Consider the following 14,592-nt stretch of genomic DNA (forward strand, 5'->3'; position numbering starts at 1 on the left):
CCCTGTCCAAGGAGCTAATTTAATACTCCTATGGAAGGGACATTAGAAACACTAGAAATACTATGGGTATAGGCAACCCCAGGTTGACTGTATGATGGTCAGAGGGTAGGTAATTTAATATCATTGTCACAGATCATGATAGACACTGTAATGCAGTAGACGCCACAGTCTTGAGCACCTTATGTCAACTTGATCTTTGTGATAGATGCTGGGAGAAAATGTCCTGGAGATATTGCATTTCTGCATCGCCTAGGTCTTCTTTTCTGAGTAAAGAGTATGCTTGATTAGCAAATGGCAAGACCTGGGCTAGAGGGAGGTATGCAAGGCACCACGGGGACAAAATTTACCAAACTGCTTGGTCTTCAGGGCCCTTTAAGTGCATACTTCCTTAAATGTTCTCTTCTAGAACTTCCTTAAATGTTCTCTCCTAGAACATTTAAATGCCTCTTAAATGCCTCTCTTACCTCCCTCTAGACCTGGCCTTGGCACGAAGGCTTGGAATTTTACAATGGCGTATCCCTGTTGGTCAGAGAGAGTGTCTTTCTCTCCCCAGAGAAAGTCGCTTTGCTTGCATTCTCGAGATAAGGTCTCTTTCATTCCCCAGAAGAGAAGATAGATCAGTCACCCATAGTGATCAGGGTTTATAAGATCAGAATTTCCTAATTTCAGGATTCCTGTGGTGTTGCATCTCGCTGCACGCGCATGTGACATTTGGCTGTCATCTTACCCCCCTGAGGAGATTGAAGCTTGGGACTAGTGCTATGATGTTCCTCTGGATGGTGCTGTTTCTTCTCTTCTCTTCTCTTCTCTTCTCTTCTCTTCTCTTCTCTTCTCTTCTCTTCTCTTCTCTTCTCTGAATGACAAATAGTCTAATGTACTACAAGTGGTGGGATGGTTTATTGGCTTAAAATTATTTTGGCAATCAGATTGGAGCATTGGCAAAGGCATGGCCTTCCAGAAAGAAGGTCGAGGTCTCTGCAGACTGATTAATAGGGCTTGAGAAAGTCCATAGGAATTGGTAGCTGGCCCGGTGGTCAAACCGCATAGTCCTTTATTCAGCCCTCCGTTTCAGTCCTCTATTTTGGTGCTTATTTTTGAGTAGGATTGAGAAGTGGTTGAAAGCTGAGTGACGTGGTAGGATCGAAACAAGCGTCCTGCCCAAATGGCACTTGTAGTTTTTGCTCTCTGCTACAGACAGAAGGATGAACGATTCCCCAAAGCTGATCCAGACCTTTGGATACACCTAAAACATTAGGTATGTATTCAGTTGAGTCACGAGCAGCCACGGCAGTGTTTAAATTTGAAAGCGAGTCTATTTTGCCACCGACACAGAAACATTTCATCTGTATCTCTCTGATCCTTTCTTCCCCTCCACTGTGACCTCTACTTCTTTAAGAATTTGGGTTGAGGTTGAGATTTCTCTGCCCCAAAGGCCCTATGAACTCATCCAAATATATTTCAAAACACCAAGGAGGGTAAGAACCCAAACTTTCATTCCTCTGTTGAATATAGATGCTCACGTCACCATTCTACTTGGTCCTGGGGGGTGAGAGGAGTAGTGTTGGGTGCAGCAATAAACACTGGTTCTGAGGAATATAGGACAGAGCCACAGTGGCCTGCAGGGGGTGGGGGCAGAACAAGGGAAACCCTGAACCTGTAGACCCCAAAGGCACTGGAAGGTGCACCCGAAAAGAGGCAGACACGCGGACGAGAGGGGGGAAAAGCTCCCTAGATGCTCTAGCTCTTCCTCTCCACCTGGCCCCATTCTTCTGCAGCCCACAAATCCGCAGCCAGAAGATGACAGGATCCCCATCATAGCCCCTAACAGGCAGATGTTTAACTCTGCCATTGTTACAGGGGAAAAGAAAAAAAGAACTGACAGTTCAACTGATAAAGTCTGAACAAACATTGCATTAAAGAAAAAAAAATTGAAAAAGGTCGAGTGGGACCTTTCGGGACTACTCAGTGCCCTTATTTTTGGTGGTTTTATATCTGTGTGTATAGTATGATGTTAAATACTTATACTTTGTCTCATAAGGGCCAGAGAGAATCATCCAGCGGGGAGGTTGCAAGAAGGAAAATGTGTTAATGGGGCAAATTCTCCTCCCATTTGCTACCAGGGATAGATCAAGATTTAGTGTGGGTGTCTCTATTCTGTGATGTCCAAAGTTTTCCTGATAAAACCTTTTGGCTATTAGAAACAGAGCAAATCCCTGTACGTTAAAAACAAAATCCTGAGAAATTCTCAAGGGGTAAAACCATCAATGAATGCCGACTCTCAAAAAATTTAGATATAGAGATGATCAAAGGTAGTCATTTTTCTTTGCTGGATAGTACTTATTTTGAGTCCATTCACACTTTTTCCTGCCTAACTTTTATTAATCATCCTGATGCTTTATTCATAATAGTCGATGCGAAAACCCGCTAGAAATTAAGAGGAAATTGGGAAGAAAAATTGGAAAAATAGTGACTGGTGGAAAACAGAAGTAGTGTTTTAGTCCTAACAGAAATAAAGTAGAAGCCTTCAAAGTACCTTTCTATTTAGGGGAAAAGCATCGAGACAAGAGGCTTGATAGAGCCAGTGTAAGGAATCCTAAAATCTGATGACCTGGGTAGAAGCTCATCATAAAATTAAGATGTTTTTTCCCTTGTATTAAAAGCACCGATGAACATGAGATATTTCTCTCGGAGATAAGCTGATTAGTTAATTCTGTAAGTTAATGACTCTCAACGTTGTTGTATTGTTTGTTGAAGTATATTAAGGAGTAAAAAGAATCTTACAAATTGCCTTGGTGTAACGTTCTCATTTTATAAGAGGAAGCTGAGGTTTGCAAGTGACTCACCCAGACCTAAGTGATAGAGCCAGAACTAGAATTCACATCTTCCCATTCCAAAGTCTGGATGCAACTTCCAGAGATTCCTCGTTCTTGTTTCTAAATGCACAGCCCTTCAAAATAAGTTCCTGTTCTTTTAGTTTGTCATTTATACTATTGCATATACATACTGCAAGGTACAAACATATGCAATACCAACTAATTTTACATAAACTCATCCATATCCTTTTGCAAACATCTAGTTGAAACATTACCACAGCATGGGTAACCATCTCTACCCCCCACTGAAACAAAGTTGAGAGGAGTAGATTTCCCATCTTGTCTGTGGTGGGAAGGAAATGTCTTCCCAAAGATGCCCACTTCCTAATTCCTGGCACCTGAAAAACATGTTGAATTACAAGGCAAAGGAAAATTAAGTTTGTGGAGCAATTAAATTGAAAATAGAGAGATTATCCTGGGACCAATTAATCACCAGGATCCTTAAATGTGGAAAAGGGAGGCGGAGGAGTCAGTGTCCAAGTGACATGATGTGAGGAAGACTTCAACAGCCATTTCGGTGAAGATGGAAGGGAACCATGAGCCCAAAAATGTGGGCAACCTCTAGACACTGGAAAAGGCAAAACAGCACAAAGCAAACCCTCCAAAATGGAGTCTTCCTCAGAGCTCCTAGAAAGGAACATAGCCCTGCTGATTCCTCAGTTTTAGACGTATTTTTGACTTCTGAACTATGGACCTGCATGATAACAAATATGTTTTGTTTTAAGCTACTACATTCGTAGTGATTTGCCGTAGTAGGAATATAAAAATATACTGCCCACAGGTTCACTTGATGCTTTCCCATGGGCTGTCAAAATTTGGAGCCTGGTTATAAAATGTCTACCTGAAGGAAATAAAACTACTATTGGTGCTAATCCAAGGCAACTAAGTAATCTGTTCCCTCGTGAAATAAAATACACTCTCAACCTTCAACTCAAATGAATATTTATTGAACTCATATTAAGCAAGAAATGGTTAAAAAATCCCGCCCCCCTCCGTCTGCCCCTTCTTCCCCACCAACTCTGCCAATTCCCTCCACCCAGCCTAGGATCAATGCCTTGCTGTTTTCCTGGAAGAGGAACACCATCCCATGTTAAACCAGGTTTCTAGGATTACTCTATCATGTAGTGGGAGGCTTCTACTGGGCTGGGAATGCCAACTTACGTTTCACCAGTTTTGCATGCTTATGCAATCCTCTGTTGTGTAGTGAGAGGCTTCTTCTGAAGCTCAGAATCTTCTTAAGAAGTATTATGGGGATGCCTGTGTGGCTCAGTCAGTTGAGTGGCCAGTTTAGGCTCAGGCCACGATCTCACAGTTTGTGAGTTCAATCCCCACATTGGGCTCTGTGCTGACAGCTCAGAGCCTGGAGTCTGCTTCAGATTCTGTGTCTCCCTCTCTCTCCCTCCCTCTCCACCATTCACACTCTGTCTTTCTCTCTCTCAAAAATAAACATAAAAAATTTTTAATAATAAAATAGTATTATATAGCAGGGTGGTGGCCATAGCTAATCGAGCATTTGCTTTATTTTCTAAAAAAAAAAAAGAAAGAAAGAAAAGAAAAAGAAAGGAAGGAAGAAAAAAGGAAGGAAGAAAGAAAGAAAGATAGAAAGAAATGGGAGTTATCTAGTTCTCAAAAGATTAGTCCCACATATTCCATTTACCATTGTGACCTTGAATATGTGGCTTCATTTCTTTAAATTGTAAACTCCTGGGGCACCTGGGCAGCTCAGTTGGTTAAACATCAGACTTTGGCTCAGATCATGATCTTGTGGTTCGTGAGTTTGAGCCCCTCGTTGGGCTCTGTGCTGACAGCTCAGAGCTTGGAGCCTGCTTGGGATTTTGTGTCTCCCTCTCGCTCTGCCCTTCTCCCACTCATGCTCTGTGTCTCTTTCTCTCTCAAAAATAAGCATTAAAAAAAAGTGTAAACTCCTTATTCTCCCTCCCTCTCCTAGTGCAAGTCATATATTTATACACTGTCCAGGTAGCCATTTTACTTCACGAAGAGACCATCTTACAGGCTTCCAAAAAAGCCAAAAGTAAGGTCACTTAGTAAAGCTGGGACCTCCTGATTCAGAACTCTGAAGCCTTACCATTTTTAACTGAATTATATGTTCATGAATTTGAAAATCTGATGCCTTATCTTTTTTTTAAGTTTATTTATTTACTTTGAGAGAGAGAGAGAGCATAAGTGGGGAAGGGGCAGAGAGAGACAGGAGAGAATAAAGGGAGTCAAGCAGGCTCCTCGTCACCAGTGCAGAGCTTGATTCGGGACTCAAACCCATGGGCCATGAGATCATTACCTGAGCTGAAGTCAGACACTTAACCAACTGAGCCACCCAGGTGCCCCTCTGATGCCTTTTCTTCAAGCTCTTCTTTTAAAAAGACTCCATGTACTGACCTGGAATCCATATCCTAGATAGACAGGGAAATGGAATCTTGGAAAACTCGAGAGAGAGGACTTGTTTATGTTATTCCTTCCTATTTGGTTGCTGAACAGCCAGACAGTTAGATTTGCAAGATAAATATCAGGGAGGACAGAGGTTGCCTTTGAGCTCCATGGGAACTTTAATAACTACTCTCAGCATCTGGGAAGTTGTCAGTTTGGACTCCTTCCCCAGCGTATGAAAGTCAGCACTGAAAGTGGTATCAAACCTTGATAAGGAATCAGGGCAAGAGAGAAGAATTTACAAAAAGATACTGAGATGGACTCGGTGCTTTCCACAGAGGTGGTGGGCTCATCTGCAAATAAGAAATGGTTTTAATCACTTCAGGTAGGATCACTCACAGTGTGTCTGGCGTTCAGCTAACAGCGTCAAGTAGCCCCAGTAAACGGAGGGCTCCACTAAGTCTGCGGCCCCCAAGCCTTCCTTCTCCCAACTGCCAAGGCCCTCCGCCGTGCCTGAAATCCTACTGTTAGAAAGGGAACCCAGATGCGCTCCATGAGGACAATCTGGTTAAAGGGGAGATAGATCTCCACTCACACAAGTCCCTGAGAGCAGCACATGAACCTGTCATAACTTCACGTGTAAGAACCTGTTTCCTCTTCTCCCCCAGAAGCTGAGCAAACATGAGTGAGAAGGGTGTAGACAGAGGCAGAGTACCTACCAGAGTCCTACTTCCTGAGTCTGTCCTGGAGAGCCTCCCAAGAAAAACATCCCTCAAAGACCAAGAATAGGCAAAAAAGACAGCGCTGTTTGGCCTTACCTCTAGTCATGGGCTCTTCTGACTGAAAAACAAGGGCCATTTGCTGAAAATAAGAGAGGATGTTTCTTAATTTAAAGGTTAAAACATCCATGAATTTTATCTTCTTATTAGAAATCAAAGTATCTCAGTATATGGACAATTGCCACAGTCATAAAACATCTCCTGTTAGGCACTTTGGAAAGAGGTGAGGTCCAGGATATTAGCAGAAATAAGTAGATGGATCTGTGCATGAGGATGCTTCTTGCTCTTATAGTCAAACATAAGAGGTTTTGTGACAGCCAGTAGGTTGTTAGGAGGATGGAAGACATAGGTAATTTTTAACCATTTGGAACACAGCAGATAATGAGACAGAGAACCATTTTGCAAGGGAGATATGTCCTGCAAGGGAAAAAATGACAGCAAAATTTGAGAGCCAGAAAACCAACACTTTCTTAAATAGGTTCTACAGCCTCCACTACAATACAATTTATAGATTCCTTTAATCCCACCCGTGATACCCTAATACACTCAGAGCAGGGCTGGAAAACAATAGATCTCAATAAATGTTAGCTATTATTTGTAGACATAAGAATCATATCGTACAAAAATGCTTTTGTAGGTAATGCCCAATCTTTTTAGCAAAAAAAAAAAAAAAATTCAAGACATCCCTCAAACTATTGGGGTTTATGTGTGGGGGTAGAAGCCATTGAAACTTTATCACTCCTTGGCTAAGTGGCAAATGGAAAGGTGAGAAAAGATGGAGGCTTGAGAGTGGGATGGGCAGAGATATGACCACTGCTTGATTCATGACATTTTTAAGTCCCTTTTTCTTCTGTTCAGTCTAAATCCAAATAAGATTTACACTAAACATAATCTTCACTCAAAAAGTTCCCTGTGAGAATTAAATTGTAATGAACTAGAAGCCTTCAAGCCGCCACATCCATTGGCTTCTTGGAGACATCAAGGCTGGTCCTGGAGATCATGTAGGGGCAGACCTCAGGGATGGAGCTATGTTGGCATTCTGCTAGGGTTCTGTCTCCTAACATTCTGGGAAAATGCTTCCATTTTCCTCAAGTTTCAAAGCATATTTGGCAAAGTTTACTCCACCCCCAAGAAAAAGGTAACAAAAGTAACCCCAAATGAATAAGTTACCATAGGACATTTCTATGCTATAAACGAGGGAAAGAGGGAGAAATGTCTGCATTTTTGAAATCAGAAATCCTTACCTGTGCCTTCAGTAGCTTCTTTCTCAAATCTGTGTTTGACTCCACGTGAGTAGATGATGCTAAGAAAACAAAATGGAAGACAAGTGTGATAGTAAACTTACACTGGGGAATCAAGCATAATGGAGGAAAACAGCTTTCTCTCAGAAAACAGCAAGATGTGGAGAGACCACCAACTCATGCCCAGCCCTCCTCTGAAACCAAAACTCTCTCCTGCCAAAGACCTGCGTGTTCTCAAAATATACATCGGTGGTCAATTCTACATTACCGATGGAGTAAGGGTCAGTGGTCAACTCTAAGGCACTGGCTGACTCTAGCACAGTGGTCAAATCAAGGGAAGCGGCCAAATCTGGGAGAGTGGTTGACTCCGGGGCTGTGATAAACTCTAGGGCAGTGGTTGACTCCTTGGCACTAATCAACTCTGAGGTTGTGTCAACCTAGGGGTAGTGTTGAATTCAAGGATATTGGTCAACTCAGTGGTACTGGTTAATTCTGAGGCAATGGTCAGCTCTAGAGAAGTGGTCCACTCACAGGTACTGGTGGACTCTGGGGCTGTGGTTGACCACTGTAGGACAGTGGTCATATCTGAAGAAGTGGTCAAATCATAGGTGATAGTCCACTGTAATTAGTTGGCTGAAGAAGAGGAGTCAACTGAAGACAGAGGTTGACCTTAGAATGGTTGATGTTAGAGAAGTGATCATCTCCAGAGAAATGATCGACTGGGGCAGTGGTCAGCTCTAGAGAAGTAGTGGACTCAGGGGCAATGGTTGACTCATGGACTGTGGCCAATTCTGAGGCACTGATCGGCTGATGAACAGGGATTGACTCAGAGGTGGTGGTCGATTCCAGTGCCAGGATCAACACCAGAGCTGTGGTTGGGTCTGTGGCAGTGGTTGACTCTAGAACCAGGGTTGACTCTGGTACTGTGGTCTGCTTTAGGGTGGTGGTCACCTCTGGGGCACAGGTCACCTCTGGGGCAGTAATTGACTCTGGAGCAGTGGTCTACTCTAGAGCTGTGGTCGGCCCTGAGGTGGTGGTCAATTCTGAGGCAGTGGTGGACTGAAGGGCAGTGGGTGACTCTGGAGCTGTGGTTGGTTATGGAGTAGTGGTCAACTCTAGGGCAGTGGCTGACTTTAGGGTGGTGATGGGCTCTGGGGCAGTGGTTGAATCTAGGGCAATAGTTGACTCAGGGTGCTGGTTGTCCCTGGGGCACTGGGTGACTGACGATAGTCAATTCTGGAGCACAGGTCAACTCTGGGATGACAGTTGATTCTGGGGCAGTGTTTGACTGTGGGGCTGTGGTTGGCTCTGAGGTAATGGTTAACTCGGGGGCAGTAGTGGATTCTAAAGAAGTGGTAGCTGTAGGGGCAATGGTCAACCATCCAGATGGTGGTTGAATCTGGAGATGTGGTTGGTTCTGGGGTGGTAGTTGACTCCGGGACAGTGGCCAACTCTGGGGCACTGGTCGACTAAAGGATGGCGGCCAGTTCTGGAGTGGAGGTTGATTCTGAAAACATGGTGCACTAATGGGCACTGGTTGACCTAGGGTGGTGGTCGACTCTGGAACCATGGGTGGCTCTGGGATGGTGGTCAATTTTCAGGTCAACTGTAAGGCAGTGGCCAACTTTGGGGGAGTATACAAACAATGGAATACTATTTAGCCATAAAAAAGAAGGAAGTCTTGGCATTTGCATGGATGGACCTTGAGGGCATTATGCTAAGTGAAATAAGCCAGACAGCAAAAGACAAACACTGCATGAACTTCCAGCTATAAGATGGGTAAGTTCTGGGGATCTGATGGAAACCATGGTAACTATAGTTGATAACACTGTATTGTATCATTGAAATGGGCTGAATGAGTGGAACTTAAATGTTTTCATGAAAAAGCCCAAACAATACAAGTATGTGAGATGGTAGATATGTTCATTAATTAGATTGGAGAAATTCTCTCGCAATATATATGTATATAAAATCACCATGATGTACAACTTAAATATTTTACAATATTATTTGTCAATTATACCCCAATAAAGCTGAAATTGAAAAAATAGGGGCACCTGGGTGGCTCAGTTGGTTGAGCATCCTACTCTAGTTCTCAGCGAAGGTCATAATCTCAAGGTTCATGGGTCCAAGTCCTGCTTCAGGCTCTGTGCTGACAGTGCAGAGCCTGTTGGGATTCTCTCCCTCTCTGTCTGCCCCTCCCCTGCTCATGCTACGTCTCTATCGAAAATAAACAAGTAAACATGAAAAAAAACTTTTTTAATTCATACACAAGTTTTTGCGTGAACATGTATTTTCTCTCTCATGGGTTTATAGCTAGGTATGGGATTGTTGGGTCATGGTAACTCTGTGTTTAATCTCTTGAAGAACTGCTAGACTGTTTTCCAAAACAGCAAGACTATTTTATATTCTCAATAGTAATATATGAGGTTCTCATATCTCCACATTCTGGCCAGCACTTGCTATTATTTAACTTAAAAAAATTTTTTTTTAATGTTTATTTTTGAGACAGAGAGAGACAGAGCATGAGTGGGGGAGGCGCCAGAGAGGGAAACAGAATCCAAAGCAGACTTCAGGCGCTGGGCTGTCAGCACAGAGCCCGACGTGGGACACGAATCCACAAACCCTGAGATCATGACCTGAGCCGAAGTCAGACACTTAACCGACTGAGCCACCAAGGCATCCCTATTATTTGACTTTTGAATTTTAGTCATTATGGCTTGAATTTGCATTTCCCTGATGACAAATAATGTCTAGTATTTATTCGTGTGCTTTTGATCATTTGTATGTCTTCCTTGTAGAAATGTCTGTTCAAACCCTTTGTCTATTTTTTTTAAATTGTAATTTTGTATAACAAAAGTTATGCTCTTTGTATTGGGGGAAGGAGATAGATGGGCAGCTGGAATAATAGGCGGCTTTTTCTATCTAGATGCTAGTCACTTTGTTCTGGACATCGATTGCTCTTTAACGTATCCAAAATTGAGTGGTACAAAACAATTATTATGCTCCCAGATCACATGAGTCAGGAGTCTAGACAGGGCACATCAGGACCTCCAGTCTCTGCTCCAAAATGTCTGGGGCTTCAACCTCAGGCTACTCAGGCAACGGAGCATGACTCAAATGGAAGAGGCTGGAATCACCAAGCAGATTCTTTTCTCTTAGACCTATCACTGAAGTGGGCTGATTGAAAGCCCGAGCTCAGTTTGAATGTCGAACCAGCTTGCCTACCTGCGGCCTCTTATGTGGGTTGGTTTCCTTCCAGCATACTGGTCTCTGATTTGTCAAACTTCTGACAGAGCACTCGGGACACTAAGAGAAAATGTTCTAGTGATTAAAGCGAAAGTCGCATGATTTCTTAAGGATAGCCTGAGAATTCCGTAATATCATTTGCTCTATATATTGAGTGCAGCAGTCATAAGCCCACTCAGCGTCAAGAAGAGGAGCTGAAGACCCCAGATCTCAGTAAAAGAAGAGGGTTAAAGAGTTTGCAGCCATGTCTCACCACTGCCCTAGACTCCGAGAGATCCTGTAACTTCAGACAGCAGATTTTCTGTGTTTACACCGACTTTGAGTACTTTATACATACTATGTATTGGTGAGGTGAGTAGGTGAAGATAAACTCTGACTACAATTTAAGATAATTGCTGCATGTGGTGGTTGGGAAGAGGTGCCTCGAAGATCCCTGATTCAGGGGAGCCTAACTGGCTATGTAAGGGCAAATACAAATTAAAAACAAGAGGCTTAATTCTCCCTATTAAAAACAAGGACGTCTACTTCCCGGTTTCTAGGAGAGGACGGGAGCCTAATTTCAGCTGGTGCCTGACTCCAGGAAGCAAAACTGCCTCCTGTCATAAATACCTGAATGTGTTTTTTCCTTTGTATGAAGCCAATTAACTAACACAGATGGTCAACCCAACACCAGGTAAATTTAGGACAAACCACCTGTATTAAATAGTGCTGTCCAGTCACCTCACTGGAGGACTAGTTATTGTTTACCTTGAGAACATGTATGTAACGGATTGTATCTGTCTGCATTATATAAAAGGGTGAGATTTCTTTCTGTTTCTGTAAATTGCCCGGGAGGTGCATCAGATTCTGATTTAATGCTTGATTCAATAATCAAAGTGTTTTCTTTCTCTACTTCCCTTGTGGAGAGGTTTTCTGTGTTGGCAGGAGATTTTGCTTTTGACTTTATTTCCCCAACAGCTGGCAGGCTCGCCTCCCTGTGCTCATCCCAAGCCCTTCTCTGAGCGGTTCCCAGCCAATGACTGAGCTGGGCAGAGAGTCAATAGCAGGACCCCCCTTGGGAGACTCAGGCCACCTCTGATGGGCACCATGGAGTTGCAAACTCCCACTGACTGTCTTGAAACTCTCTTAGATAGCACTGCTACCTAAGACCTACCTCCTGTCCTTCCTTCTCCTTCCACAGAACTCAGGCTTACGTGTCTGAGAACAGCTTCCCTAGTCTTCTCCCGCTCACTCCTTCGTTTCTCACTGGGGCATTTCCCCTGGTAATTTGCTGGCTTCTCAGAGCACCCAGACCGAGTCACCATATGTCTTAGATTGGGTTTTCAGGTTGCTAGCTCATAACGAAGGCGAATGGATCAAAAATGTCTGAATCTTAAAACGAAAAAGGACGTTGTAAAAAAATATGTAAAAAGCAATCTCTAGTTTGTGTTTTCACAAACTAGGATTCAAATCCTAATGAATAGCTTTGCATACAAATTACAAGCAATGGGTCGTATGCTATTTGCCTGGAAAAATCACTAGCCCAGATCTTGAGAGTGTTACAGAATCTGGTCTGAACCGGCGGAACCAAGTGGCACTCAGAGATCTCGGAAGGGAGGAGGTTTATTTTACACCGGAGAGGTGGGTAGGGGGCTCAAGGAGATGATTCTCCAGAGGTCGGAGCCCAGGGCAGGGCGTTTGCAGAAGGGACGATTTATAGGCAGTTACTTCCGCATTCCTCATTAATCAGGGGCAGGTGTTGTTTTAGTCCTGGTGGCCATTTTGCAACAGATTTTCCCCATCAAGAAAAATAAAGGTGGTTTTCCTAAGGCGACTAAGACTTTGGGAGCCTCCTGGAGACAATCTTCTCTTTGCCAGTGGATATCAAAGTACAGGAAAAAGAAACTTATTGAACATTAGAGCTTTGCATCCATAAGTCTGTAACACTTAATTCACGAATCAGAGAAGTCCCAAAGAGGGAGCTTGCGTATCAGCAGGCATGGCAAGCCTACTGAAGAGCGTATTTATGATGCTGTTTGCTGGAGAATTCCTAATGGGGATTTTGGGAAATGGATTCATTATATTGGTTAACTGTATCGATTGGATCAGGAACTGGAAGTTCTTCGTAATTGACTTTATTATTACCTGCTTAGCCCTTTCCAGAATGGTTCTGTTGTGTATAATCATTTTAGGCATAGGCTTAGATATAATTTGTGAGGAAATATGGTACAATCATAATCAGTGGATACATTTTGAAATCCTCTGGACAGGATCCAATTATTTCTGCACAACCTGTACCACCTGCCTCTGTGTCTTCTATTTCCTCAAGATAGCCAACTTTTCCAACCGCATTTTCCTCTGGATGAAATGGCGAATTCACAAAGTGCTTCTCATTATTGTACTGGGAGCGGCCTTCTCTTTCTGCTTGTCCCTGCCTCTGCAGGATACAGTGTCTAGGAACCTGACCAAAACCCAGGTAAACACTGGAAGAAATCGGACATTGAGTTTCACAGGGAGAGCATATGAGCTCTTTATGTCTCATATGCTCCAGAACATAATGTTCCTCATCCCCTTTGGAGTGTGTCTGACTTCCTTTGTCCTTTTGATCTTTTCCTTATGGATTCACACCAGACAGATGAAGGGCGCAGGTGGGGATCCTATCACAAAGGTTCATGTGAGAGCCATGAAGTCTATGATTTCATTCCTACTCTTCTTCTTCATGTACTATTTGAGCAGTATTATGATGAACTTGACGTACATCATCCTAGACAGTTGGGTGGCAAAAATGTTGGCTAACACATTAGTATTTTTATATCCATCTGGCCATACATTTCTTCTGATTTTCTGGAACAGCAAATTGAAACAGGCTTCTCTCTGTGTCCTGAAGAAGCTGAAGTGCATGAATCTAAGGAAACCCACACACCCATAAAATGTGCCAGAAATGATTGCGATTTTGTCAAGAGTGAAGATAATGTGTAGAACTCCATGTACATTTCTTTCCTTTCTCTCCACTTCCTTTATTCTGTTCTGAGACATAGTCATTGAATCTTACTGAAAATATCTGCCTGGAATAAGTTAAAAGAAAAAGATTTTGCTGTGTTTTCATCAGAAAAGTCATGTAATTAGTAGTAAAATTAGAATATATCCCCAAGACAATGGGAATTTGCTGAGATACAAGAACAGACTTGGGAAGACAGAAATCTACTTGTGGCTAGATTTCAACTGTACAAAATTAAGTGTAGCAAGTCTCAGAGACCGAAAACTCCCAGAATTGATGAAATAAATATTTGGAAATTCTAAAACCTTATTACCTGTGGCTGATGGCTAACCTTGACTTAAAGTTGTGTTTAGGAAAGAATGAACATAAAATGAACTGGTATGACGAATTTTTGGCAATGCACCCACAATACATGCCCAGAAGTCCATTTGGAGAGCCCATGAGAACCCTACTATTTCTTAAACATATGCCAAAGTTGGGGGTCCCTGGGTGGCTCAGTGGTTAAAGCTCAGTGGTCTGACTTCAGCTCAGGTCCTGATCTCATGGTCTGTGGGTTGGAGCCCCACGTCGGAGTCTGTGCCGACAGCAAAGAGCCTGGAGCCTGCTACGGATTCTGTGTCTCCCTCACTCTCTGCCCCTCCTCCACTCACGCTGTGTCTCTCAAAAATAAATAAAACAAATTTTTAAAAAATATGCCAAAGGTGGTTTCAAATAAGTAAATGAATAAGAGAGAAAAACACAAACCTTAGAAAATACAAGGTATGTTCACTTGGGCAGCACCTATACTAGAAACTGGAATGAGACAGAGATCAGCACAGCCCCTGCCAAAGTTGACGCACACATTCACGAAGCATTCCATATTTTTTTTTTAAGTTCTTTCATTTGTATCATTTATTCAAACAAAAGAATCTGGTGCCTCTTACCCCCCAAAATACAAGGCTGAAATTCTAGGGTACTATAGAGGTTATTTTGCACACACACACAAAATACAGAAAACACTTAACAATGCAAAATAGTTTTACATTTTTCTCATTCCCCAGGTATAATGCCAGTTTCGGTATCAAGTATTACTCATTAATACTGGGTTATCA

At 42.8% G+C, this 14,592-nt stretch overlaps 1 protein-coding gene and 1 non-coding gene across 2 annotated transcripts; both read left to right on the forward strand.

Moving 5' to 3' along the window:
• The first annotated feature begins 12,502 nt into the window (after positions 1-12,502).
• Positions 12,503-13,432, forward strand: LOC144225236 (taste receptor type 2 member 7-like). Its single transcript, XM_077756408.1, has one exon. It carries the CDS (start codon positions 12,503-12,505, stop codon positions 13,430-13,432), a length of 930 nt encoding a protein of 309 aa, XP_077612534.1.
• An 832-nt stretch (positions 13,433-14,264) lies between these two features.
• LOC144225291 (U6 spliceosomal RNA) lies at positions 14,265-14,366 on the forward strand. Its single transcript, XR_013333262.1, has one exon. It is a non-coding gene; the product is annotated as a U6 spliceosomal RNA (small nuclear RNA).
• Positions 14,367-14,592: the final 226 nt, after the last annotated feature.

The sequence above is a fragment of the Crocuta crocuta genome, unplaced genomic scaffold (genome assembly GCF_008692635.1).
Source record: "Crocuta crocuta isolate KB4526 unplaced genomic scaffold, BGI_CrCroc_1.0 scaffold262, whole genome shotgun sequence".
Classification (NCBI taxonomy): Eukaryota; Metazoa; Chordata; class Mammalia; order Carnivora; family Hyaenidae; genus Crocuta; species Crocuta crocuta.